This window comes from Oenanthe melanoleuca, chromosome 2, assembly GCF_029582105.1.
Source record: "Oenanthe melanoleuca isolate GR-GAL-2019-014 chromosome 2, OMel1.0, whole genome shotgun sequence".
In the NCBI taxonomy this organism is placed as follows: domain Eukaryota; kingdom Metazoa; phylum Chordata; class Aves; order Passeriformes; family Muscicapidae; genus Oenanthe; species Oenanthe melanoleuca.
Genome location: NC_079335.1, coordinates 68,346,858 through 68,374,821, shown reverse-complemented (window position 1 = coordinate 68,374,821; position 27,964 = coordinate 68,346,858). Strand labels below are relative to the sequence as shown.

At 41.1% G+C, this 27,964-nt stretch overlaps 1 protein-coding gene across 1 annotated transcript in view; it reads left to right on the top strand.

Moving 5' to 3' along the window:
- VWC2 (von Willebrand factor C domain containing 2) overlaps window positions 1–26,599 on the top strand; it is a 52,928-nt gene extending 26,329 nt beyond the window's left edge. Inside the window, exon 4 of the mRNA XM_056484360.1 lies at window positions 26,135–26,599. Within this exon, the coding sequence (XP_056340335.1) occupies window positions 26,135–26,286 (152 nt within the window). The 3' untranslated portion in view covers window positions 26,287–26,599. The remainder of the gene's footprint in view (window positions 1–26,134) is intronic.
- Window positions 26,600–27,964: the final 1,365 nt, after the last annotated feature.

Below are 27,964 nucleotides of genomic sequence, written 5' to 3'. Positions count from 1 at the left end.
GTCCCCACACTATCATAACTTAAACTATCAATTACCTATACTATATGCAGGGTGATTTTCTCACCCTGAGGTGTCATTTTTTTATAGCCACAAAACATAGGGGATTTGGATAGCACTAAAGGATGTGTATCAAGTATGGAGGGAAAACAATCCAATTGTTATTATTACTCGTGATCGACCAGAACAATTCAGTAGATTATACTGTATATATTATACAGTATATATATTATACCTGATAATCCTGTGCCAACATAAAGTTTAAAAAAAATAGAGAATTGTGCCAATCATTTACCTTGAAGCCTAGCAAGTGAAGGAAGCAAGAAACCTTCCAGACACCTTTAAAAGTAATTATTATTCATGAACATGCTTGTTCCAGTTTAATAAGCTTGTTTGTTTAACCCTGACTTCAGTTTCTTTAATTGCTTTTATTAAACCACAAAGAAGATGTACATGTCTAAGTAAATGGGGAACTTTCCACTTCCATGTTCAAACCATTTATTAAGAATATGTGTACCCAGGCATTTATTAGTGCCATCAATACTGCCATATTACCTGGTTCCTTTGGGAAAAAAAGTATGAGTCATTCTTAGATAAGGACTTTCATTTGAATGAAGGTGTAGTGTTTCTCAGGTAGTTTTCTTGGGTTGGTATAATTTTAGTTGCCAACTTTCAGACTGACTGGTTTGGACCATAGCCCAGTTACATTTGGGTCATTGCCTATTTATAGTGTTTCCAGAATAGACAGTGCAGGTGTTGATTTGTGTGCACTCTTATAAATGTTTCCTATGGGCTTCTGCTGTTTGCAGTTGTGCAGAGCAGGAGAATTCAAATTGCCATTGCAGCAATTTTGCAGATTTTATTTAGCAAAACTGCAAGGAATGAGTGCCTTGTCCTGGATATAGACATCTAGATACAGCAGCTGAGCTCTTTGGGTTGCCCAGTCTGATTTGGCTGTGTTGCACAGTTGTGGTCATGCAGTCCTAACAGACTGAAACTAAGATACACCATGCTCTAACCTTATCTCTGGAGAAAAAGGAAACAAACAAATAAACAAAACAAAAAAACCAAAGAAGAAAATAATGAGACAACAGAATTGCAGCAGGATCCTGATCTAGGACAAGGTCTTTTGTTGCTACCTGTAATAAATACCAACAGTTGAATTTCACCACAGAAAAAAACACCATTAAGTGACCCACATATCTATATTACATGTGCTTTGCAGTAGAGACAGAGTTTGGTTATTTGAAGTTTTTTGATAACAGAAGAGCAGCTTTGAGGTTAGAAAGCAGATGGTCCTTCCTTTGAACAACTCACATCTTAAATAAATAATGCAAGCATAAGGAGAATGGGAGAAAGGAGAGGGTGAGTTTGTGCACACACCATCATGGTGTGTGAAGATGGTCTGTAACCCAGTGTTCCTCAGTGCTGAAAGTGTTACACGTGTTGAACTATTCAGATCTCTTTTTCCCCTTGGCAGCCTGTGAGTTGAACTCTTTACTGAGCTGTTGACCTCTATGTCAACTTGGACTTTGTCCCACCATAGGAGATTGTCCACAGCATTCCTGTGTCTCCCAAGCTGTGACATGGATGGCTTGGAAAGGTTTGACTGAGGAGAGATCTCTCCACTCTTCCTTCAATCAAGGTTTCACATTACCTGCAGTTCTGCTTAGTCTTCTCCAAGACATCTCTGTTTTTCCTATCTTTGGCCAGCAGTTTTCTGCACTTTTCAAGTTCTGGCTTGAAAGGAACTTCCCCCAAAGGGTCAGGAACCCCTTCCCCCTCATCTCTTCACATGTGGATTGGTGCCACCTCCTCTTCTGGCTTCCAGGCGTCCCAACAAGCAAAACAGGGTTAAACCTTAGTCTCAGCAGCTCATATAGCATCAAACAACTGGCAGTGGAGAAAGCACAGGATTATCTGACGTGACTGCAGAGTGAGCATGCACATGTGGCTGGAGCTGAAGGAAGGAGTGCTGCAGTGCCTTGGGAAGCCAGGCAGCCAGCAGTGCTCACCAAGGAGCCTCTGTGGCACCCAGAAGCTGCTTTCACTCAGAGCAGGGTAGAAGCAAATCCTCTCTAAACCCCTTGTGGTTTAAAGGATATGCATTAGTACGTGACAGTGTCATAGTCTGGCGTGCCCTCACATGGTCAAGGACAGCTCTGTTCAGCAGTGGAAATCAGACAAAAGCAGCAGCAGAGAGTTGGTGCATCAGAGTTGTCATTCATTATCTCTTCAAGTCATCTTTGGCTTGCTGATAATTAGGGGATATGTTGACTCATTTGCCTGCGCTGTGAAGCTGATGAGTATTTGAAAAGGAAATAAAGTGACCTCTGAGAGAGGTGGTGCTGGCTGCTCTCGAATGGGGGTTGCCACGGTGAGAATCATGCACCCAGGCATTTAGGATTGCACATCTGTTCTTTGCTGTAGGTTTAATGTGATTTTAAATAAATGGGAAAATTGAAAGGCATGAGACAAAGAGGAAAATGGCAAAGGAAAACTGGATGTCATTTAACTGAAAACAAAAACCCAAAAAACTGTTAGAAAATGCTAGTCTTTGATGTCTCGGTTGTTTAGATCACATAGCATTAAAAATGAGATTAAAAACAAGATTAAAAACATGCTCATATTATACATCATGTCTCCACCATTGCAAGCACTTTCAAGTTGCAGTCAGTTAAGGAGCTTTTAATGATAATGATCCAATTATTTTTAAGACTTGGTGGTGAATACATCGTGTCAGTATTTTAAGGGTTTAAATTAATGATTCCAGTTTTACAACTTGGTAAAAGCTATTGTAAGAAATAGGCACACCATATGAAATTCTATTGGCCAGGCACCTTTAAATCATACCCTGTTTCTACACTACAAAACATAAATCAAAATTGGATGCCTGTGAGTAATTATTTCTTTACTTGCTCTTTTCTTGACTGGCATTATTATGTTCAAATCCCACATGGAGGTCGTAGTTGAGGTGCTTTCAACAGCAGTGAATAGTGTGAGTCTGTCAGAGGTGAGGATCCACAAACTGGTGTTTTCGTATGCAGTATGCTGTCACTCTTACATGATTCTTTGTTTCCCTTAATTTTATTATTGGAGGTTTTAAGTACTTCCTTAAAAGTGGAGGAGGGAATTAAAATGGATATAATACAATTATTGGATGATGAACACAGGCTCTTCTAATTCTCTTTTGGGGGTGACAGTGATTCTGGACAGGTGACATTACAGATATCACCTCTGTAAAAATTGCCCATAATTACATGCCTAATAGGATAAATACTTTGAAGTAGTTTATCCCTGTTTTTGAGCTTTGTGGAGAATCCAGCTCTGTTCATTGCAGGGATCAGACTCCACTCCTGCTCTTGGCTTCCTGGCACAACAGCCAAGTCCTGAGCCTTTATCAGACCTTTAAGTTACTCTCTTCATCCAGTTCCTTAAAACAGTTGCAGTTTCTTCTTGAGGCAAAGATTCAAGAGAAGTGGCTAAAGAACTAAGAATGAGTTCATCTGAATTGTGCTCCTGCTTCCTTGTGTGCACTTGTTTTCTTGTTCCAGCACATCACTGTCAAACAGAGGCACCTGTCAGGATGTGGATGAGAGAGGAGTGTGCCAGCTGTGTGGAGAAAGAAATCTGTGCTTGTGCACTCATTTATTTTATTTGGTGAGGGAGGCTGAGCTCTGTCTTGGTGGTTTTTGGATAGATAGCACAGTCTTGTTTAAAAAAATCAAACTAACAGTGAGTCACAATTAAGCCTATAGTTTCAAATTTCATCTTGCAGAACAAAGACTTTGTCAGTCTTTTTGTGCTTCCCTTTGCTCTGAGTTTTCATGCCAGATGAACCAAAGCTGTTTGCTCCCAGGATCAAGTATTCATCTTGCACTGTGGGCAGGTGAACACTGGCAGGGCTGAGCTCTCTTCAGTATCAGCTTCAAATGAATCATGCTGAGCCAGTGGCCTCAACACACTTCCCACAGAGTCTGGTGTTCCTCTCCTGGAGGAACATGAGTTTATCCCTGCCACGTGTATGCTGCTTTAGTGTTAGAAAAAAAATCAGTTGTTTCTAAAGCAGCATGGTACAGGAAATCCAGATCTTACAAAGGAAGAAAGTATTGTCACTGACAGGCTCACGTTTGCTGCTATATTTTAATATTTTAACCAAATACATGCACGGTTTTTTTTCTGATTTATAATACTATATAGAATACTGTCTTTCCTTTTACACTTTATGCAATGCATATAGATGGTGTAGTATATAATAATTGTATGTACAATACATTCTGCAATAATATACTGTGTAAGGCACACAGCATAAGTTAGTTGTGTGTGTGTGTGTATATACACAGGTGCATATACAGGTGCACAGTCATAGTCTTTATTTTGAAATACCCTACTCCTGCAGGGGTGGTGGGTTTAGATGTAATTACAGCATCTCATTGACCAGGAGAGAATGTAAGTTGTATATAAAATCATCTACTTACAATAAGTTAATGGCAGGATCACAGCTTAGTCCCATTAGTTAATGTCCCCTGGTACATATTCTGTAATTGCTTTAATTGGTCTCTCTCTTAGTTCCCCTGAGCAGAAAATGCCACTGAAAGGCTGCCATAATACATGGAAAATATAATTCAGTCCATGCTTCTAATAGAGCAGGTGTCTCCCCAAATCTGTTTTAGTCATTGAGCTGCACTTAGAAATTTCAGCTTGTTACAGATTGGGGTTTTTTGGGGTTTCCTTTTGGATTGTGCCTGTCTGTAGATTCTGATTTGGCCCTTATGAACATTTCTCAGTGGTAGCCCAGGAGTGATAAATACATTCTTATTGATGGCTTACATCTGTGTGTATGTATAGAGAGAGCATATATATATATATGCTCACTAGAGACAATCTTACTTAAACTAATTATAAGAAGAATGAAAAAGTTTAATATAAGTATCTGTGGATAACATTGAAATACCACTGAGGAACTAAATGATTCCTGAGACTGAATTGGTAAGAAAGGATGGAAATTAATTTCAAAAGCCCAGAGCTCCATCCATGTGCTTTGTTGGTCCTGCCAGGAGGATTTTGCTTGGCAGGAGCTGTCTCCAGCTGCTACTTTGTTCTCCTATCTGCTGGGCCAGTAGATAGGAGATTTTCTCTGGCAGAGGAGTTTGCAGCAGTGTTGATTGGTAACAGTCATTGTGCTCTTAGGGATGTGGAGATGGCACATGAATTGGTTTCTTCAAGAGAACAGTGGAAGCACTGTTCATGAGTAGGAACTTCTCACATGTACAGAAAGGAGTATATTCCCCAATAGATATTTGTCCAACCGTGTAGATTTCCTGTTTCTCTTTGCCTGCAAGTGCATTAATTGATTACCACACCAAAAAGGCATTTTGATCTGTTAGTGCTGTGACAATTTTGAGCCCTTATATTAACAACATGATTAATTCTTGGTTAATTTGTGTTGCATGTTCCAAATTTCTGGTATCCTGGACATTTTAGATCACCAAAGAGCCCAAGCATTGTGTGCACAAATATAGGGGCTGAATTGGGTCTGCTAGGTGTCAAATGAAGCACAAGCAAAGTAATTTGTGGTATACAGGGTTTTTGAGAAGAATTTTTTTGTCTTTGGTTAGCTGGAAGAAAAACTCATTTAAGACATGGAGAAACTTGGTTTTGCAGCTCCTTTGTGTGGTTAGATAAGTTGAGCTAATTGTCCTTGACCCATGGGTTTATGAGCCTTCAAATTTTGATGAGATTATACTTTTTGACCTCTATTACTGTAAACTGCAGCTGCTTGCCTCTGTTGTGGTTTAACCCCAGCTAGTAGTAAGTACCCTGCAGCTGCTCACTGACTTCCTTCTCTTCCTGCCCCCAGTGGGATGGGGAGGTGAATAAGGAAAAGGTAAAACCTATAGGTTGAGATTAAAAGAGTTTAATAACTGAAGTAAAATAATAAGAAGAAATAATAACAGTAATGAAAATCAATATCCCAGATCTTTTCAGATATTAAATATAGGGCCAACGTGCATCTGTGCTCTGGGATTGTTCAGTACATCATGTCCCACAGCAGTCTTCAGCAAGTTCTTTGACAGCCAAAAACCTGTGGTGTATCTGTGTAAATTCCCAAAGTGATAACAGCATTCTTAGTCACTAGTACCTCACCTTAATTCCAGGTATTTTCAGGAGCTGAAATTGCACTTTGATACAGATCTGTGCAACTCACTTAAGAGTATTCCACGAAGTTATACCCTGCGATGAGCTGAAACTTGGGACTTCTGTAGTGTGACTTGTAGTGTCCCACACGTTTGGAAAACTTTGTTGAGAGTGTAGCTGTGGAATAATATGTGACACACTTAAAGCAGCTTTTTTTCTTTTCACTTTATGGCACAAAATCTTTCTTTTTTAGCCAAGTCCCTAGCTATCAGTAGAAGAGCATGAGGCTAAAGGACACTGGCTCTGAGTACAATTTTTTTTTCATTGCAAGGAACTTCATTCTGTCTGTTGTTGTTGTGAGAGCATGATCAGCACAGAGCAGCAATTTGAGGAGTTACAGGCTGGCACACTGTGGAGACCAAAGAGTGCCAGCTGGGCCTGAGGAGCAGAGTGATCCCTGGTTGTGTTTTCCTGGAAGTGCTTGGACAAGATCCATGTTGTGAGCAAGATGGACAAAACTCAGACATCCAGGAGCAGTCCTTGAGGCACTTTTTAAGTTTGCTCTCCAGCTGTGTTTAATTACACCTCTAGCTGGGTAAAATTTCCCACAAGTTTTTAAAGTCCCTGGCCTGTACCTGGACTCATGCAGCATAAGGTATGTGACACTGTTTCAGACTTACTACTGTTTGTCTTCTAATCCTTAAAATAATCTTTCTCTTTAATCCTTCAAACAAACATATTTTCAAAAGCCTTTTTTTTTTATTATACTCAGCTGCTGAAATGATTTTGCATCTGTGCCTTTTTGCATCACCTCTCAAGGGAGCAGGAGCTGAGAGACAAATGCCATGTCCAGCATGGCCAGTGATGAGTTCTGAATGATGACTGCTTTTCTACTAAACTCTTGTCTGTCTTTGTAGAATTAATGTGATTTCTGCAGGCAGTGTAAAGCTCTGATGGGGAGAGGGGAATAATTTTTGGGGAAGTTTCTTAAAAAATCAAATGGTACATGTTTGTGGGGTTTGCAGAAAATTATGCTAATACTAAATCCAGGGCCTTGGAGGTTTACTATTTTGAAACATATGTACTAGTGAGACAAAAATCTCAGAAGAGAATTGTCAGCTGTAGATGCTAGTAGAAGTATATGGAAATCCTGTCTGCAGCTGCTGAGGACAGAGCTGAGGTTAGTCAGACTGCAAGCTGTGCTTGTTTCTGTGGGTGCTCCACATTGTCCAGATGCTTCCCCAGCACTGGGATGGTTTGGAAGGCTCAGTGCTTATCCTGCTCTGTTCTTCTGGGCTGTGCAGAAAGATTATAGGGTGCAGTGGCTGGTCTGTTGTGTGATCTGTGTGTCATCAACCCCCCTTTGCCCTGGGGGAGCTCTCTGTGTGTTTCCATGCTTTAGTTCAGACTCCTCCAGCTGTTTGCCTGCCATGAGTCTCACTCTGGCTCTTCCCTTTGGGAGCACTGGTCACTGGGAACAGCTGGAGGACATTCTTAGCACACATGGGTCTCTGAAGAGCTTGCAGAGGGTCTGGTGCACACTCTGGTTTGAGTCAGTTTCAGAAGTTGTTCCAGAAATGTTTTTAATCACAGACCTGGCCACCGTATGTCTTACCCTGCTCCATTTCAAAGGTTCATCCAATTGTTCTCCCCAAGTTTTAATACAAAAAAGTCTCTCTGCACTGGACATTTCCTGCTGTGCCAGGCTGTGTGTCTGTGCTGCACTCCCTGTACCAGTTGGGCATCACTGCACCTAGTATGTTTATCTCCCTCAGGCTGGACACAGAAAGCTTCATTTCCATTTGCAAAGGTGTTGGATATATGCTGAAACACTAGTCTTGCCTTCAAAAGAAAATGGTTAAATTCTCACCCTCCCTCATGATCATATAGTTAACTCCTTTACAGCAGAGTAACCCTGGTCTGTACTGTCAGCAAGGCCCTATTAATACAGGTCATTCAAGCTCATACTTCAAAGCCCATGGAGGTAATCAGGTGTGTAACAGCCATGGAACTGGCTCATTTTTCACATGCTGTGAACACCACTAAACATATTCATACAAGCCTTTGCTTTGCCACAGAATTTCCTTATGACCTTGAAAAAAAAAAAGATTTTAGAACCTTCTTATGTTTGAAATTATGAGAATGAAATTATTTCTTCCCTCCTCTGTTTTTTCTTGCTTGAATGTGAATTATAGCAGAACAAGTTTTATTATACAGTAGTACATTGTATCATGATTAGGATCTCTGCTGGAGCATTATGTATTGTTATTCTACATAATTTTCATTTAAGCAATTGTTCTTGCTCTTCAGTTGCCTTCCATGCTTGCCCTCTGTTTATGCATATGCACACAGGTGCTTCATTTCATATTGCACAGACAGGTAACACTAAATTTCATAGTAATTTGAGTGTGTGTGTCTGTGTGGGCACCACCTGAACACAGAATCTAAAGCAGAAGTTATGTGTATTATCTAAGACTAATCTATTTATTGAATAGGTGTTGGGAAGGAGGAGAGCAGTCTTTCTTCAAAGTGACACTTTTAATTGTGACTCCAATATCGTCGTACTCTACAAAGCCTTGGTAGAATTTTATTGACTTGATATGTCCTTTGCAAATGAAGGTTTCCAATTCATATAGAAATTATCATAATAAGCACCAGTGTGTGTTCCTATTTGAAACTGATCAGGTTTTGAATTATTTTAGCCATATATAACATTTTCGTGAAGTAAAAAAATTTTCATGGCATGAGTTTTGGAAGGCAATTTGTTCTGTTCTCCACTTCTTCCCAAGATCTATAAAAGAAACACCTTCCCTCTGTTTGTCCTGTATTTGGCTGAATGTGTACATTCATTCTCATTCTGTCATCTTGTTTGGCCTTTGGGGTGATCAGCACTGCCCCTCCTGCACCAGGGGTCTGCAGGAGCACAGGCTGCTTTAGCCACGAGGTCTTGGGGCTCTGACTGATCATATGTTTTGATTTATTACATGCCCTAAATCTATACCAAAATAACCTTAGAAGATGACAGGTGTATGTCTCCTCCTTGAAAGTTCACAGGCTGCTGTAATGCTCTGAAAGGTGCTTTGCAGTCTGCTTGGCCTGTAATTTCTGCAAGTACCATTATTCTAAAAGCATGAAGGAACATCCAAATATTTCTATAATATACTAAAAGCATAGATTATAAGTGCCCAAGTGCCCATAATTATTCACTTTGTCTCCTCAGATTCTTTCTTTTTGTGAAAGGAGATTTGAGTCCTCCTCAATTCACTGAATTACTTTGGAGTTAATACTTTATATGAGTGTATGCATGAGGACAGCAATTTCCAGCAATGTGACATCAGAGTTTTGGGTTGGAGTTGCATTTGCAACTTCTTTTCTCTTAAAACCTCTAGGGAATCTTTAGGTTTTGGATGGTTTAGAAAAGTCTATCAAAATGCAGAGGAAAATAATGAACAAAAATGTGATGGTCACCAGAATTCCATGCCTAAATTAGCAGTTCAATCTGTGTAATAACTATAGGGCAAAAAGTCATACAGCAAGGGACCCCCAGAACTGTGAAGGGAAGCAGCATATTGGATGGAGAAAAAGAAACAATTTAAACTTTATTAAGGTGTTCAATATGCTACATATTGGGTAAATCTTTAAAAGAAAATGTTACTGATTGAAAAGAAGTTACATGAAGGAGCTCTGTATTACCCTAGAGCTATCAATTTAAGCCAATGACTAGCCTGTATTAGAAACATGGAAATTTTCAAGCACCTGAACCTGAGCTGTCATAAAAAGAAAAACAAGAGGCAATTATTTTTCTAGATTTCTGCTAGGATCTTAATAAGGCACTTTGATTTCTGCTGGGGGAAAAAAGTCCAAAAAATGCTCCTCTGAGAGATGCAAACCTACAGTAGCTGTTCAGAAGCACCAAAGTCGCTGCAGTATTTTTTACCTGCCTTGAATATACCTCAGAACATTAGGGACAGCCAAGAAGTGAGGACCAGCTTTTTTATCCATGTTCTGCAGGAGTTCAGGAGATATGTGAGTGAATTCATGCAACATGCACTACTATAATGAAAGCTGTAGTGTTCATGAGGAGAAGGCAAATCCCTAAACAGGGTGTGGAATTCCTGAAGTGAAAGTGCAGCTGGGAATACTTGTGGTGCCTGTCTGTGGGAATGTGATGTCCTGCACCTTTCTGGCCAGGTCTGCTGTCTGTGCTTGAACTGGCAGCAGGAAGTGGTGCTGCTGCACAGCAGATGGGTCCTGCAGCTGTCCCAGAAATCAGGAGTTATGGGCAAGAAAGGGAGCAAGGCAAATCTGAGCAGAAGGAGATGCAAAGACTAAAGGTGAAGACAGAAAGATAAATGGAATGAGAGCTTGGAGATCTTTGCACACTGTAATTTTATTTTATCAACTTTAAACTTTATTAAAAGGTAGGAAGATTGCTTACAGATTGTGTTTGTGTGTACATGGTAGCTGAGGGACTTAGGCAGTAAGAAAAGTGGTGTGCTAAGGGTGATGCTGAGGGCAGCAGCACATAATGACTTGGAAGTGGGGTACATTTGAGAAAACTTGTTTAGATGTGACGTGCTCATGCCATGATAGCTGGAGGAAGAGAAAGTGCTTTTAAGTTTTATTTATATTGCATGACCACTTTTGAAATCTTTTTAGTGCCTTGGGCCTGGTTTCCTTAACATGAAGACTTTAACATTTCAGCATGGGAACCTTGCAGATTCTTTAATTTCCTTATTTTCTTATTTTTCCACGATTTTTTAATCATCCCCATTACTCTCTACTGCAGTATGGCAAGGTTCTCTCTCCTCCTAAGTCTGTAAGCTTTAATGCCCTCTACAGTCTTCCTACAATCCTTCCACACAGCTCACATATGGAAACTGAACACAGGGCAGGACAATATCTTAAAGGGGGAAAAATAAATGTGGGGAAGGTTGAAGCTTTTCTTAAAATCTTTCTCTAAACACTAAGCAAGTGAATAAGAAACAAAGCCATAGGTGTTCTGTCTGTAATGTGGTCAGATATGGCTGTCCCTCTCCTTTAGACATTTCTTCTCACTTTTTAACAGCCTGGAAGTGGAATCTGTCTTTTAACCAGAAACCTGTGTTAGAAATGATATTTTAAAAGCAATGTCATCTGCAGGAAGAACTCACAACAGATTAGTTACTGGGGAAAAAATAAATGTCTGAGTGTAGCTTTTAGGAGTTCTGCTTTGAAAAGAAGTGAAAGTTAAGGAGGGAAAGTGCCAAAAAGCAGTTTTTCTTCCTGCCTTCCATTATAGCTGCCTTTTTACCCAATTTTAAGAGTTTTCCCCTTTCTGGCTTGTCAGCATCTGCATTCAGTCATTACTTGACAACACAATTTTATTCAGTAATAATAAATATGCCATAATTAGCTGAAATACCAGTCTCATAATTAGAGATATAAAGGTGTTTTATTTGATAAGACTTTGTGCCCAGAGGAAAAAAAATGACATAATATGCCAAGAAGGCTTAAAATCTGAAATCTAGATTTATCAATCCAATTACATAACCATGATTAGGGTTTTGAGTTAGTTTCAGTATTCTTTGTAGGTTCTGGTGTTTGCAGCACTAGCCAAAGATGTAGATATGTTTAACCATGGTTTTTATTGCTGGCATTTTGACGAGATGTTTGAAAGAGATCTGTTTGCATACGATTCTCTTATGGAATCTCATGTTTGCAGCTATATTATTTTGCCCTGCTACTAGATGTTTTTACCTGGAGCAGTGTTCCTAATACAGTAGAAATCAGCTGACAGTCATGCTTGAGGAAAGAGACTCCTTGATGTACTTTATTCCTTGATGTAATGTGCCTGAAGTGATACATATTCTATATAAAAGTTTCCATTCCCGAGTATTTTTAGTCTGTTTTAAAGAATTTACATTGTCTTATTCACAGTGTTGTGGTCAAGATTTCCCTTAAAAATTGTTGTGGAGTTCAGGTTTTGGTTTTTGGTTTGGAGGTTTTTTCCTGGTTTTCCTTCTGTTCTGACTAATTTTCTCTCCTCTCTTGGAAACCCATCCACAGCTTTTGTTCCACAAAGATTCCTTACAGAATTCATTTTTTATGCATGTTAATACATGGATTACAATTGCACATGCATAAATTACATATAGACTTGGAATAAAGAATCAGAAATTAAATTACTAATCCAGTAATGGTTTTAGACTTTACAAGTACATGTAGTGCTATTAATGGTTATGATATCAGTGCAAAGGGAGTAATTGCAAATTAAACCCTAGAGCAAGACAGAAATTAGCCTCACCTTGCAAAGGGAGAGAATTAGATCTGCTGGTTTCTTCCACTTGGGCTGATATTCCCCCATTGCTAGGACACCAGTTCTTCTGCAGAAAAATCTCCTTTCCACATGTCTGAATCTCATGTTTTACAACATCCCTATCTACTCAGTTATTAAGAGCTTTTAATTTTAATTTAGTTTTGTCTTCTAGGGAGGTTCTTGAAAATAATTTTTGCTCGACACAGACTTCTCCACTCTTCTTTGCACTTAATGCTGTGTATGTGGCAGGTGAGCAGTGATCATTTTTATCACCAGAGAGTAGAAGAATTGCCCCAAGACAGATTGAGTAGCTGTCACTGTAATCATACACCAAGTGTTTAATTGTTGGTTGTAGGACATTCTGGAGTAATAACTTCATTAGAAAAGTGAGATTTAATTTTTAATTTTACCACTTTCATATTATTTTATCACTCTTTTTCTAGTACACTAATCTGAGTTAAAAAAAAATAATCAGTTCAAAATGTCTTGGGAATCATTTACAGTTTCATAATGCTTTGGTTTTGCCTAGGAAAAAACAAACATAGCTTTCAGATAAACATAAAAACACCAGCTATTTTCCTCCAGAACTTTTATTTCCATAATAATCGCCTTTGGAGATAATTTTACAAGAAGCAGCATATAATATGTGGAAATATTTAAGAATAGGTTTACAATAATTCTGTTACTGTAAATACAAAGACTGGGTTTCATGCTTCAGTAACTGCTCCGGAGGCCTTATATGTTAAGGGGAAAAAAGGCAAAGAAAGTTCTAGGAAGCAGCCCAGCTTCCCAGTGCCAGCTTGGCCATCTTGGAGGCCATTTCTGGAGTCTAATTTGATTTTTTTCAGACTTTTCTGGACTATTAATTTAATGACAGGCCTGATCTGATACCTTACTTTTCCCATCTTTACAGGAGCTTGATGGCTACTTCTGTGAACTGAAACTCCAGTAATATTGGTAGTGCTTGCCTCCTCTTGGGCTGAGTGCCTTGACTTGTTGGTCAGGCATGTAAATAGTTCAGCCCCTCACTGGGAGTATCTTGTCTCCCCTTAGAAGAGCAGACACCTTTGCAATCTCTATTGCACACATTTTGACTTCTTAGATTGTGAGTTTGCATTGGCTAAAACCAGAGGGCTCTACATAAGCCCTGGTGGTTTTTGAGGGTGTCTGTATCCTGCTGTGTGACTGGGATGAACTGCTGAATTTTCCTAGCCAAAACAGCTCACCCTGTGAGTTAGTGTTGGTGGCTGAATATGCAGATTTGATCTGTTGATACTCCTTCACAAGTTGTCATGGGAATGTTGCAGGGAACACTGAGCTGATCATCCTCACTCTGTGTTTCTTTCACTAGCCCCTGGCCCAGCTGACATATGTCCAAAGCCAAAGACCTGTCTGCTCCAAGGAGGTTGTGCTCTCTGCTGGGCTCTGCCAATTTTTCACATCTCTGTAATGGAAGGAAAGAGCCTGCACTAACAACATCATGGGAGAAGAGCACTGCACTATCAAATGGTGCTCTTGGCTTTGCAGCACACAGATAAATGCTGCTTAAGACTCTGAAATGAAGAAGTTGAGCAATGTTATGTGGAAGACTTTTTTTGGGTAGTGTGTGTCTTTTTCTGTGTGCCCCTGTGAATGACATGCAATTTCTGTGCTGCTGCGCTTCTCTTGGATGAAAGGATTTGTATAACTCACAGGCAGTCCTTACATTTAACAAAGCTGCTTCTCATATCTTTCATGATTCATGTCTCTCACTTCAAACCATCTGTCTCTCCATCTCAACAAAAAGGTGATTTCTTAAAATAATTTTGCCAGTCACCCTGCCTGCTATCTTCCTTTTTCCTTCCTGCTTGAAATCACACTAATTTGGTTTCTTCCAGCACCAGTGGCTTCCTAATCTTTTGCTTTTGCAATGAATAACCCTTCCATTTTCTGGTTTCCCACTCTTCCTACTCCAAAGCATCCCTGTTACCTAGTTTTTGATTCATGATTTGTGTGAGGGTGAGGCAAATGGAAATCAGAGGAAATTAACTTCAGGTAGTGATGGATTTTCATGTTGCAACTTAATATACTTAGATTTGCATGATACCAGTTGTAATTCTTAAAAGCTGGTTTTAGACATGGTCCTAAGTGGAGTGTGTGAGGTCTCCTCAGGACCAGTGTCTCAGATTTTCAGCTCTGACTTGTTGACAGCTTCTGATCAACCAAATAACTAATATTTGATGCACCCCTTCCTATCCTATTTCTTTCATCCAAATGGTGTTGTTTCAGCATCTCCCTCAGTATTCTGTGCAAGAGCTGGATGATGTGAGAGAGTGCTGCAAGGAGCCCATGTGAGAAATGGGCTGAAATGTGAGGAGGATGCCTGTGTGCTGGTGAAGGGCTCAACCTGCAGAGCAGACTAGAGAGCAGCTGTGGCAGCAGCTGCCTGCAGGATGTACAAGGACTGGTCCCCACAGTGCCTCTTCTTTTCCTTCCCTATACAGAGTCTGTAGGGGCTGGCTTGGACCAGATCCCTCGTTTTTAGGGGGCGAAGCTGGGTGCCCATCCCCAGAAGTGTGTCTGTCCAGAAGCAGTGTGCTGGAGCAGGGATTGATGCCAAACATTTTCCAGACTGCATCCTGACCAGCCATGGGAGCAGGGCTGCTTGGGGTAGGAAGAGCATGCTCTCACAGAGACATTTTCCTCTGATTTTAAATTCAGCTTCCTGCATGGGTACAAAGTGCAGTCTTTCCAAAGCAAGCTGTGTCAGGGCTGTCTTTCATAACCACCAGGGGAAAATCGTTAAAGGGGATAAAAAGCTGGAATTATTGATTGAGTAGCATGGAGGGCAAAGCATAACCTCTCTTTTGCTCATAAAAATACTGTGATTTTTCTCAGTTGTGGAGTAACCTAGGTACATCTTAAAGCTAGCTGATAAGACATTTTTTCCTTAGGAAAACTAAACAACTCAGTGTTTTACAGGTATATTTATATAGTAATTGTATGACATTAAATCAATTAGCAATTACAACTGTATATTTTGTAAATTTTCACACCTACAGAAGTAATGTGTTAAGACTGGTGAGTAAACAGGTTCTTCACTTTCCTGTTCTGGTTCCCATGCATTACACCTGTTTTTCACAAGGACAGCTTTTTATTTCAGTCAGTGAAGCTAACAATGCACAGCAAAGGACGTTGTTAGAATTCATTGTATTTTAAAACTATGCATGACATGCTGACAGTCGTAATTCTTTCTTTGGCACAGATCCCTGACACTTCTATTCCTGTAAGGAGGGGTACTATTTTTCTGGTTTTGGGAGAAAGATTATTGGAAACATTCTAAATGAGAAAGGTAAAAGAGGGAAAGAAAGTGGTCAGTCTTTAGTATATTTGGAGAATATTTTTTGTGGAACTGTTTGGGGGTTTTTTAGTTTTTTTAAATAACAGTTGTGCTGGTATTGGTCTTGGCTGGGTACTTACCTTTTGTAACTCAAAAAAATGGATAAAATAAGGACAGAATCACAGAAAATGCCATAGGGCCAAAGTCTTCAAGTAAAAAGCTGAGCAGTTAAGATGTGACAGACCACTTATTTCTGTTACTGCACAAACTTTATTCCCTTTAAGAGTCTTAACCTCTGTTTCCTCTTTCTGCAGCTGTCAGCTTTGCTCACAGCTTGTCTTTTTGAGAGGGTTACACAGGTGTCTGAGATCCCAAATTGCATCTCCTTCAGTGATGGAACCTTTTTCTCATTGGTGTGTACCACTTCAGCAGCAGATTACCTAGAGAGATGTTAAGGACATCTGTTCACCTACAACCAGAACAAATCAACTCTAGTGAAGAGTGGCTAGCAATCTGTCTGTGTATGCAAGCCCCTAAGGTTATAACTAAAGCAAAAAGGAAAAAAAGCCCCCCAGGATCAGTAATGATGGCACAAAACACAAAATAACAACAAAAAGCCAAACCAAGCCTTTGTAAAATACCTAAACTTGCGAGGGGACTGTGTAATTGGGAGAGTTGTCACTGGGTGCTGTGACAGTCTGTCAGGACTTGAATTATACTGCTTTTAGGATTTTGGTATAAATCATTCTCAGTAAGAAAGATAACCTCTGGTTTAACTGTATTCAGTGTGTTTTTTCTAAAATGTGTAAAAAAATGGTTGATGCTTGGCTGATGATGTTTTGTTGGTTTGACTGAATAATTCATTGTAGTAGTAGGTAGCCACTGACCATCCTCACATATTGCATTCTCAATACCCAGTGATTTGTAGGGACTGGAAAAATATTCTGATTTAGAGTCAGCTTAATTGCTAAAGCAGAATTATACTGTATTTTGGTACCCATTAGCTTTTGATTTAGTTGAAATCTTCAGGGATTTTTCCAAGGTAATTCTCTAAATCTTATTCTTCATTAGTATCCCACATTTAGCCTGTGTTTCAGGACATTCAAAATCCTGACTGTATGTGTATTTTTGCCTAAGTTAACTGACTACTCAGCGACCTAACTAACCTAATTGATAGGCACTACAGCCCACCAGTGCTGCAGTGTTTTGGCTAATTATAATGTGCTTTTAGTTACAGTGCTTGCAGCAAATCTCTGAGGCCTGTATCATGTGCTTTTGGAAGAGCAGAATCTTTTTAAACTTGCATAACAGTTTTTAGGATAGCTTGTTGAGGAGCTTTCAACAAAGGCATTTCACATGGCTTGCTTAATCTGAAGAGTAAACTGATGTTTCCCAGTGCAAAGAAGGTGTCTTAGTGCTGAGCAGGTCTTTCACCAGGCCCCCAGTTATCCTGCCAAGCCCAGCAGGGTCACTGGGGTGTATAAACAGCTTAAGAGAAGGAAGGATTAACCCTCTTAACCCCAGCAGCAGGGTTTTTAAGCTCCCATTAAACAGGTGCTGGGGCAGGCAGGCATTTTACCCCACTGCAGCACACAGACTGCCCCATCACTGTTGCCAGTCCCTGCAGTGCCTGGCAATGCTTCTGCAGTTCCTGTAACAGAGGGAAAAATTAGCAATTATTCAGTTTGTTTTCTTAGACATGACTGCCCTCTCTGTAATTTCCAAGTAGCCAGGGCTACTCCCACACACTCCCTGGGCTCCACTCCATTGCCAGCATCCCTGCAGAATGCTGCCCCACTGCTCATGGCCCAGACCAAACCACCCTCCTCTGTTCCAGGCTGGCTTCAGCACAGGCTGGTCACAGTGCAGTCTGGATGGTGCAGGGGGAGGCAGAGAGTGCGGGCAGGCAGGGACAGTGGGGTAAGCAGGGTAAGGAGCACCAGCCCCCAAGAGTTCCTGTTCATCCCACAGCATTCCCACAGAGAAATCGGCTGCTCATGGCTTGGGCTGGTTCCCTGCTCACTTGGTAAGAAAACAGCTGGACATCCAGACCCAGCAAGTGGTGGTGAGCAGAGTTAGATGCAGCTGGCAGCTGGTCACTGCTGGTGCTCCCAGGGCTCAGCACTGGGGCCATGCCTTGAATCCTGTGTCTGGTTCTGAGTCCCTCTCTGCAAGGACACTGATGTGCTGGAGCATGTCCAGAGAAGGGACAGGGAGTGCATGTCCTGTGAGACCAGCTGGGGGAGCTGGGGTTGTTTAGCCTGGGGAAGAAGAGGCTAAGGGGAGACCTTGTTGCTCCCTACAACTACCTGGAAGGAGGTTGCAGCCAGATGCAGGTCACTTCTCACAAGTAACAAGTGACAGAATGAGAAAAAGTGACCTCAAGTGTGTGGAGGGAGTTTTAGACTGGATATTAAAACAAAATTCTTTCTAGAAAGGGTGGTCAGGCATTGGAACAGGCTGCCCAGGGATACACTCAGCAGGCATGTGGCACTTGGGGACATGGTTTAGTGGTAGAGCTGGCATTGGTTGTCATATGGACTCAATGATCTTAGAGATCTTTTCCAACATAAACATTTCTGTGATCCTTTTTTATCTCAGGAATCTGACATGATTTTTATTCATACGTTCAAGTCCAATGTCTTTAATTTCCTAATCATCTGGGTTGTGACAGACCTGCAAGAAAGCTGAGCCTAAAATCAATGCACAGCTTGAGGGCTTCTAAGTGTTTATGTAATTTTCTGTGAGATACCCACAATGTTCAGCTCATGTCTAATTGGTGCTGTTCCTGAGTGGACTACAATGTCCTTTTACAAGTCATAGGACCTTTGAAAATCATTTTAAGTAGCCTATTTGAGTCTTTCTGTATTTTCTCTGATAAAGGAAGTTGTTTGATGCAGTTTATTTTTATGGCAGTCAAGACTCATGTTTAATTGGGCCCTTTTATGCTTCAAGGCTTTCTATTTGGCTCATGTGGTATTGGATTTTGTGGTGTTCGATGCTCCTTTTCTTCTTTGTATTCAGTACACAAAAAGCAGATATCTGAAATGCTGCTCAGTGGGTACACCTGAAAATCTAAGGAGACAGCAGCAGTGGCATGTTACAGGCTGTTCCATTCCTGCAAGCCATTTCTATCTGTGCTAAGCTGTCTATCTGTGCAGCCCTTTTTGGTAGTGGTACTGCTGTCAGTGGTTTTGGTAGTATTTGGCCTTGTCATTCCAGGGATGCTAACATCACCACCAAGTGCAAGGTGATGGAGAATCAGATCTGGGAGGAAGCAGTGGTGAAAAGGATCAGTCCAGTGGCTGTGGTGGCATTGTTTCATGTTCTGTGGGTCTTTTTTGACACTACTGCAATTTCTAGGACTGGAGCCAGAGTAAAACATTCATAAATATAGTGCTGTCACACATGATAAATGAAAAAGTAAAACAAGGTCATAAACAGCACTTGCAAGTCTCATCAGCAGAACATTAAAACCCAACTCTTAAATAGATTACAACTGGTTTATATTCTGGATTAAAGTGCATACACACACAGGCACACATAGGCTACAGCAAGTGCCAGAGCTTTGATACCCACTTGGTCCCAGCAGTGCCACTGATGACATGGTCATCCTGTTTAGTTACAGAAGAGCTTCCTTGGGCTCTCCTCTGTCTGTCCACTCACAGCAGACACTGCTGTACACATCCTTCTAAATTGGTTGACAAAATTTTATTTTAAATTGTTTCTTCCATTCTGTCATTTCCCTATGCATCTGACAAAACATGGCCCTAACAGAAGGAGGTTTTTTTTTATTCTTAGAATCACCAAAGTTCTGTCTAGCATAAAAAAAAAGCATATTGCACCCACTGCTTTTCTGTTGCTTCCCATAGCAGCTAGGATATATCACAAAATGGGTAAGCTTTTATTTTGCTTTTCCTTGTCATACATATAAATACACACATTTTCAGGAAGTCTGTTAGGATATGGTTCTCTGGCTGCCAGTATCTTAAAGCATTGATAAAATATGGAAATAGTACATGATTTTTCAGGGTCTCAAATTGCTTTTTAAAACTAGGTTTACCTGAATCATTCTGTAATTGAAAACTCTCTTTTGTACTTGGTTCAGTTGTGTCCAGAGGTACTGAGGCAAGTAAAAGATCTCAATGGATTGGGGGAAGTCAGAATGACAGTAGCAGGGGTGATGAACTTATTTTTGTGAGAGAATGAGAGTCTGCTGTAATCCTGGTCACAGGCTCCTTTTGCCAGCTGCTTTATCTTCTGAGCTGACATTTCACAGGAGACAGATGTATTATATATACACACACATCCTCGTGAGAGGGAAACAAAATCAAGTCAGGGAGTTACAGACCCCTTAGAAGAGATTAGAGATGGGAGGGACACAAAGTAGGCACCGATACCATCTCTGGAGAAAGTGATTACGTTTGAGAGGGATGAGGGAAATAGTGCCCAAGTCTCAGATATCTTTCTGTTGTGGTGCTACATGTCACAGCAGCCTTATTTTAATGTCTCACCATGCCACACTAGCACGTTTCAGAACCTATCTCAAATATCTGAGCAGGTGAGAAGGGGCTTGGTGTCCCTGTGCACTGGGAGGCAGGCACAGCCTGTGGTTTGGTCCTCAGTGTCCTAGCTCCCCAGTGTAACTTCCAAAGCATCCTTGGCTTTGTATTGTGGCATCACAGGTCATCTGCAGCAGTAGACAGCTTGAAATGCAGGCAGGTGGTTGCTACATTTTCCAGCTCAGTGTTTCATTAATCTCCCTGGCATCTGCAATGGAGAAAGTCTCAAAATGTCAGAAACAAGAAAGATCTGAGAGATGGGAGGGCTTTGCTTTCTCCAGCATGTTCCTGAAAAAAAACCACTCTTGCCTTACATGGGAGACTGTCAAGTAGCATTTCTGGGCAGCGAAATGTTTACATAACACAGGCAGTGGCAGATTTTATTGAGTGTAATGATACATTTGTTTCTATAAGATTTCTATCTAGTGTAAAATTTGTAAGTGTAATGAAAACATCAGCTCAACTTTTTTATCAGTGGTCTCAACAGAAAGGCAAATGTCAGGAAGTAGGAGGAAAATAGGAAACCAAACAGGGAATAGCACTGTGCTATGTACAGGTCCATGGTGTTCCTACAGTTTGTGTGTGGTACACAGCTCTGATCCTTGGAGCACCAAAAAGAGGTAGCAGACCTGGGGCAAGTCTGGGGAAGTCAGGAACAGTGAGGGTGCAGAACCAGTCTCCTCAACCTGGGACTGAGGTAATGGGACAATAGGGAAGCATGATACAGGTCAGTAACATCAGGAACAGCACAACAGAGGTGGGGATGGTTGTTACCACCTCTTCCACTATGAGGAGTTTGAAATACCAAGTTTAGCTAGTGGGTGGACAACAAAAGAAAACTGCGCATGATAGCTGTGGGCCTCCTTGCAACCATTGGAACTGTCTCCATGAAAAAATGAAAAAAAAGAGTAAATAAAACCAAGGGGGTAAGCTAAACATTGAGGTTATGTAATTTACAAAGGGCTCTAACACCCCATGAATGATGCCAGAATGAATGATGCTAGTGAAGAATGCCAGAAAACTGCCAGGGTAGATGGGACTGCAATCAGGTGCCTTGGAAGTGCCCTGCTTGACTGCTGCAAGGAGCTATTGGAGAGCCAGCTGTGAGGAAGCTTAGTGCAAACCAGAGCCCAAAGCAGCCTTACATCAAAGTGTTGTATTACAGAGGTTGTCACTGTAGTTTTAATTGGCCAGAATTCGCTGTGACTTATTCTCCAGGCAAGCACATTAATTTGCAGTTGAACAGATTTTCTTTGTCCAGGATTCATTTTAACACATGATGAAAACAGCTGATTAAATAGTGATTTACCAAATTGCTGTATCTCATATTTTTTAACTGATTGGAACATGTGCCCATAGAAATCAAGGGCAGGAGGAAGAGGAAACAGGAACAGCTCTGTGACATACAGCTGTGGTTTTGTGGAAGGAGGGAGGAGTAGTTTCAGAGAGGCACTTCTGAGGTTGTCAAGGTTACAGGTGCTTCTGTAGGTGAGTGGCTTGGGCATTCTCTGCTGAGAATTGGCATCAACTGTTTCCTTCTGAGATAAAAACATTTGCATTTTAATTAGATTGTTGCCTTTATCAATACTGAAGCATAGCATGTAAGTCTTGAAAACTTTCCACAGGACCAGTGAAATGATGCATTTACCCCAATAATATTTTGAAACATTTTAGTTTTTAAGTGTTTCTGAGATGGCCATCTCTTTATAATCTCTCAATGAATCAACCACCTGGACCTGCCTTCTTAGTTCTTTAGATACCAGTAAAAATGTTGCTTTTGGAAGCTAGGATTCCCTGTTTCAGATGCTGGGAAGCCAAGAGCTGCTTGCCAGTCTGGTGCTCAGTGTGAGACCTGAGGATTTGCACTGAACTTGCTGCTTTGAGACATTGCTGCAATGGCAGCAACTGTGCCTTAGCCCTGGGAGAAAAATCTGTGCTGATACCAGCATGGTATGGCTCAAGTGGAGTCTGACAGCACCAGTTGTATACTTCAGGAAAACAAACAGCATCCTGGTAGATTTTGGGCTGCACTCAGAATTGATGCAATATGTCATCATGAATTTTCTGCCAGATTTAAGAGTGATATGACACGATCTTCATCTGCTGTGAAGAAGTTCAGCACCACTGACTGTGCCTTAGTGCTATGTAAGTGTACACAGTTGGGGATGGGTTTTGTACTGCAGAGCAAACCAGCCAGTGCTGCACTGAGCAAGTACCAGGGCAGAGTAGTGGTGTAGCCAAGAAAGAGCTCAGAAGGCAGGCAACCTCCTTTGTAGACAAAGGAGGACAAATTCACTGCTCTTGCAGTGAAAAAGTGAGCAAGCCCACTGCTGTTTACTTGGAAATGCTTTTCATGTGCTAAGACAGGTAATTTTGCAAACTTAAAAACTCAAAAATGGCTTACTTTTAGAAAACCTTGCTAAATCAATACAAGCTGCCCAGTTTTAAGTAAAGTAGTAGTTTCAGCAAGTGCCTTGCTATTGGGGCAGCTGGTCCACTCTGAATGTAGAGGACCTCCCTTTTCAAAGGGAGACTGAGGAAAAGCCACTCTTAAGCTTTTAAAACCAGCCTTTATGTGCCTGCCATGCCTCCTGGCCTTACCATGTCAAAATCTTCAATTCCTCAGTTTCCCCACTGTCCTTTTAGTCAGAGAATCATTAGTGGCTTCACCACCACTGTCCTTCCAGCTGGACTTGATGATCCTGTGGGTCTCTTCCAACTCAGAATAAATATTCAGTGATTGTGTGACAGCAGGGGCCAGGAAGGGCTGCTGGAGGCACAGGAGCAGCCAGAGCAGCCCTTCCCCAAGGGTCCCACCAGTGCTGTCCCACATACACCCCATCACTGTGGGCTGGTCTCATCAGTCCAGCCATGTCAGTCTGTGTTCTGTGTCTGCTCCTCAGAGGGAGAGAAAAGGGACAAGCATTCCCCTCCTGGAGGGAAGGGAGCCACAGGACACCAAGAGCCAGGACAAGCTCATACAGCTTCAAAATTGCATTAGGGTTTGGGGTGAAGCTCAGAGTTATTTTCCCTAGAAGTCTGAGAGTTTGGAGAAATAATAACAGGAGAGATGTGGAATTATTGTTTGGACACTATATTGCAGTGACATTTATGTGCATGATGTTGCAGTAATCCAGTCAGTTCAGCCTTTTCATTAGTGACCTTTTCTGTAACATTACCCACACTGTGTGATATTGCAGAGAAAAAGGTGAGGGCAAGGATGCCAGCTGACTTGTCAGCTTAAGTACCATATAAGATTTGCACTTACAGTAATGATGGGTGCAAATGAAGAACCAGAAAATGGGCAGCTTTCTAAGGAGAAGTTCCATGGTACTAAAGCAACATTTGTTGCTGCCTTTTTTTGGTTTCAGGACCCTTTCTTAGGTAGATGGTTATTGCTCTTCTGTAGATTTACCAAAGCAATGACTTTCTCCCATATAAAATAGTTTAACAGTTGAGGTCTAACTTGTTGAATCTTTACATTAAATAACTTTTTTTTTCCTTAAAAAGGACTCATCACACATGACATTAAAGCATTGCTAATTGTGACTGGAGGCATTTACATTCTGAATCTGAGTGAATGATATTATGTGTGTTGCACCCTTTTTACTTCATTTCCCAGCTGGATTTTCTAACCAAGTATAACCTATAACATTTGCTTTTCCAGAATAAAATAAATCCTGTACAGGGCATTGACATAATTTTTTTTCTATGGTGCCTTTTAAATGGTGTTTAAATTTCAAGTGGTCTTGTAGATTTCATACAAATTCTCCATGGAAAGAAGATTCTGCTTTTAATATTTTAACTCTTTTTATCATGTAGCTTTGTAAATCATGGGGCTGTTACAGTCCAGCATTCAAAACATTCAGGTATCTTTACCTAATGTGCAAGTGAATTCATTTTGGGGTGAAACTTTATTAGGTTCAAGAGGAATACTGTATTTCACAGAAACAGAATTATACAAATCAGCATTCAAATATTTTAAACAAAGTCTCACTGAGGACAGTATGGTTAACTCTGCTTTACTTTGGCTGAAACCCAGGGCACCTCCAAGTTGCAGTGGGGACCCAGGAGCATTGCTTCCACCCCAAAAGTCCTCCTTCCAGTGTTTTCAGCTCAGTAATACTTTGCATGGACAGACAAGAGGGACTGAAAACCCAGAAATACCACTATAACATTAGGACAGTAAAGCAGGTGATTTTAGATAAGCTATGCTATATTTTGCTGCACTTTCTGCATCCAAAGGGGCAGGAGTCACCCAAAATTGTGGAAGAAGACACATGTTGGAGATAATTATCAACAGTCAGTTCCAAAACTAGAATAAGCTGCCCAGGGAAATGATGAAATCACTATCCCTGAAAGTGTTCAAAAGGTGTGTGGATGTGGCACTTGGGGACATGGTTTAGTGGTGCTGGGTTAACATCTGGGCTCTGTGTCCTCAGAGGTGTTTTCCAACCTTAATGATTCTGCAGTCTGTAATTCCTTGAAAACAAAGCATGGGCTTAAATATTCAGAGCATTAAGGAGTACAACTTGGGAAGCAAATTTCTGCAGGTCTTGCAGGTCTCTTCTAGAGATTATTCTTCAGTAGGAAAGGCCTTCTTTATGGCCAGTTTGGCATCTAACTATCAGGCTGTTGTGTGCACACAAAGACATAACCTGTTTCAATGAGTTAGCTGTTAAAACTGATTTGTGAACTATTTGGTTTGTGCTTTAAAATGTGCAGCCCATGAGGTGGGCTGCATTTCTATAGAAGAAGAAGAAGAAGAAGAAGCCATGCTCTTTGGTGCAGGGCTTGGAGTAAACCCTCAGCAATGGAAGACTGAGCCCATCTGGGATATATTTACTTGTATGGCTAACAAGCTGGCAGTCAACAAGTGTTTAGTGCATCCATAGCCTTTAGGAATTTCAGCAGTATCAGATCAGTGTATTCTGGCCCCTCCTGCAAATCCTGCCCTGGTGACAGCAGTGCCAAAGTGCTGTGGGGTGACCAGGCTGTGCCTGAGCAGCTGCTGTGTGTGCTCCTTGAATGGAAGGGCTGAGTTCCACTGGGGCATGGCAGTGCATAGATGCATGGTTGGAGGGTTTAATGCTGCTCTGCAAGTGGGTTTTCAAGGCAGAAATAGACTCCTTCTTTCAAGGCAGAAATATAGATAATACAGACTTTCTGCTTTTTGAAAGAACCAGATTGGCCTTCTGAACGTTGTGATGGTGGGTTTTTCTCATGCCTCATCCTTGGAAATGAAGGTATGTCAGTGTACTATGAAAAGAGGTATTTGTAGACTTACTGACTTACATAAAACGGAATATTTTATTTTATACATGAAAAGTGTCCTCATTCAGAACAGGCTGAAGCTGTTTCCCTCTGCTGGAAATAGACTATTTTCTCATGAAAGAGAAGATAAACTAATGTGATACTATGATTACTACAGAAACTAAAATGCTTGCTTCCAGTGGGAAAAAGTAATAAAATGTAAAAGCGACTCTCTACTGGCTTACAGTAGCACTGTTGAATTATCAACAGCTGGCATTTTCCCTAACTTCAGTCTGTTCATCTGCACCATCAGGCTGTGCTCAGGTCCCTGTCACAGTTGCACAGAAAGGTTTTAGTGCACCTTTCTGCATGGAGAGCAGGAACAGTCTGTACCAGAAACATCCAGCCACTTTGGTGGGCAGGGTCCTTGGGTTCTTTGCTGCTTTTATGCCTGGTGCACGACTCCCATGTTTGTTTAATGTGCCCAGCATTACTCACTTTGCAGTGAGTGCCCAGGTCTAGGACCGTGCTGCTGGTGTCCCATAATGACCTCTCTCCTTCTTTCAGGCCCCAACTGCTTTGCAGAAACCCTTGTCATCCCAGCAGGTCGGGAGGTGCGGACCGATGAGTGCACGATATGTCACTGCACTTACGAGGAGGGCACCTGGAGGATTGAGCGGCAAGCCATGTGCACGAGACACGAGTGCAAGCAGATCTAGGAGACCCACAATCTACGGACTTTTCCTGCTTTTTATAAAATATCCCGCTGCAGTCAGCACCCCCAGACGACCCAGGGAAATCTGAATGAGAAGATTCTGGCAAGCAGCAAGGAGTAAAATACTGATATTTTGGTTTTCAAAGTAACATAATACTGCAAGGCAAAGAAGTGCATATATTTAAAACGTTTGGACATAAGAATACCTGTCTTAAATGTGTTATTTTCACAGTGAGTACACTAAAATACACTATAAAATATTCTATGTATTTCTATAATACCATGATAGAGCTTAAAAATAAATGTTTTATATAGACAATACAGATTGAAGTACTGTATCATTGCCTCTCTTCTTGTATATGTGTGCTAAAACATTGCATTTCTGTTCCAGTTTCACTAAATGAGGGGTTTCTTTTGTGCTTTTTGGTTTTGTTTTGGGTTTGGGGTTTTTTTTGCTGTTGCTTATTTTGAGTTTTTTGGGGCAGGCAGGATATAGCACATGACAAAACTTTGACATTCTCAATTTTGGAAAACAAAAGAGAAGAATAGGCTTTCAGAGAACATGTGTTCCTTTATGAACATAAATGGGCTGTAATGTAGAGGTGGATCAGCTCCATATCTTAGTTTTACTCGTGCTCCTGTCTCCTGCTCCACAGCCAAGATAACTTGGAGCAGTGGGTGATTCAAAATGGGTCTCTCACAGCTGCTGCTACAAAAAATTATTCAGATTAATTCAATTCTTAATATTCATTTCTGACATAAAATTTATCAGCAGGACAAACATCTCTGTGACATAATATGGCATCACCAAGCTGGTGGAAGTGATGGTAAGTAAGCACAGAGTTAATCACATTGGTGTGATGCATAATGGATATGGAGAAGTGCAGCCTGGAAGGGCTGCAGCAGCCAAACAAGCCTTCACTGATGTGGCTCCACATTGCTGAGCTGTGGGGAGAGGAGCTGGTTAGTTACCTGCACCATTCCCTGGACCCTGCTCTTGCCACATTGTTGGAACGTGGTTCAACATTTTGTTTGGCAGCGTGTACAGGATCTGTGGTGCTCTGTATTGAAGTGAAAGGTTTAAAACTCCATCTTTGAATCCATCAGAGGATTCCTAGCACATAATCTGACCCTGACTGCCTGGGAGGTAAATTGCATCTCCCTGCTTCAGCCACCAACAGCCTTTGCTTAAATTCATTTCAGCTTTAGTTTAGTTTGTCACCAAATCCAACAATATGTCTGCTTTGGATACCTGTTTAGGCAATGGCTCAAGAAATACGGATTTACTATTAAGCTTTTGCTGGAGGGAAGATTTAATGGATAAATACCTGAAACCAGAAGACTATTGCTTAAATTCCCATTTACTCTTTGCTAATTTCTCCAATGGTGTAACCTGGTTACTAGGTTTGCATCCATACAAAGTATGACTTCCTTCTGCTTCTGAACACTAAGGGACTTTTGCCAGTGATTTCAGTGGATCCCAGTTACCACCTCATGCCCTTATTTTGAGCATGTTTCTATCACTGTGAGTTATTTGGAGTAAAGGATGTGTGTTTTGTCTAAAACTTGTGATAAAGTGTACCAGTCTATTTCATAAGAATTAGTAGTCAAATGACAGAAAGCTGTTTCCTAAGCCAGTCAGACCCATGCCTCATGGCTGTGAGAGCTTCTGCTTACTGAAA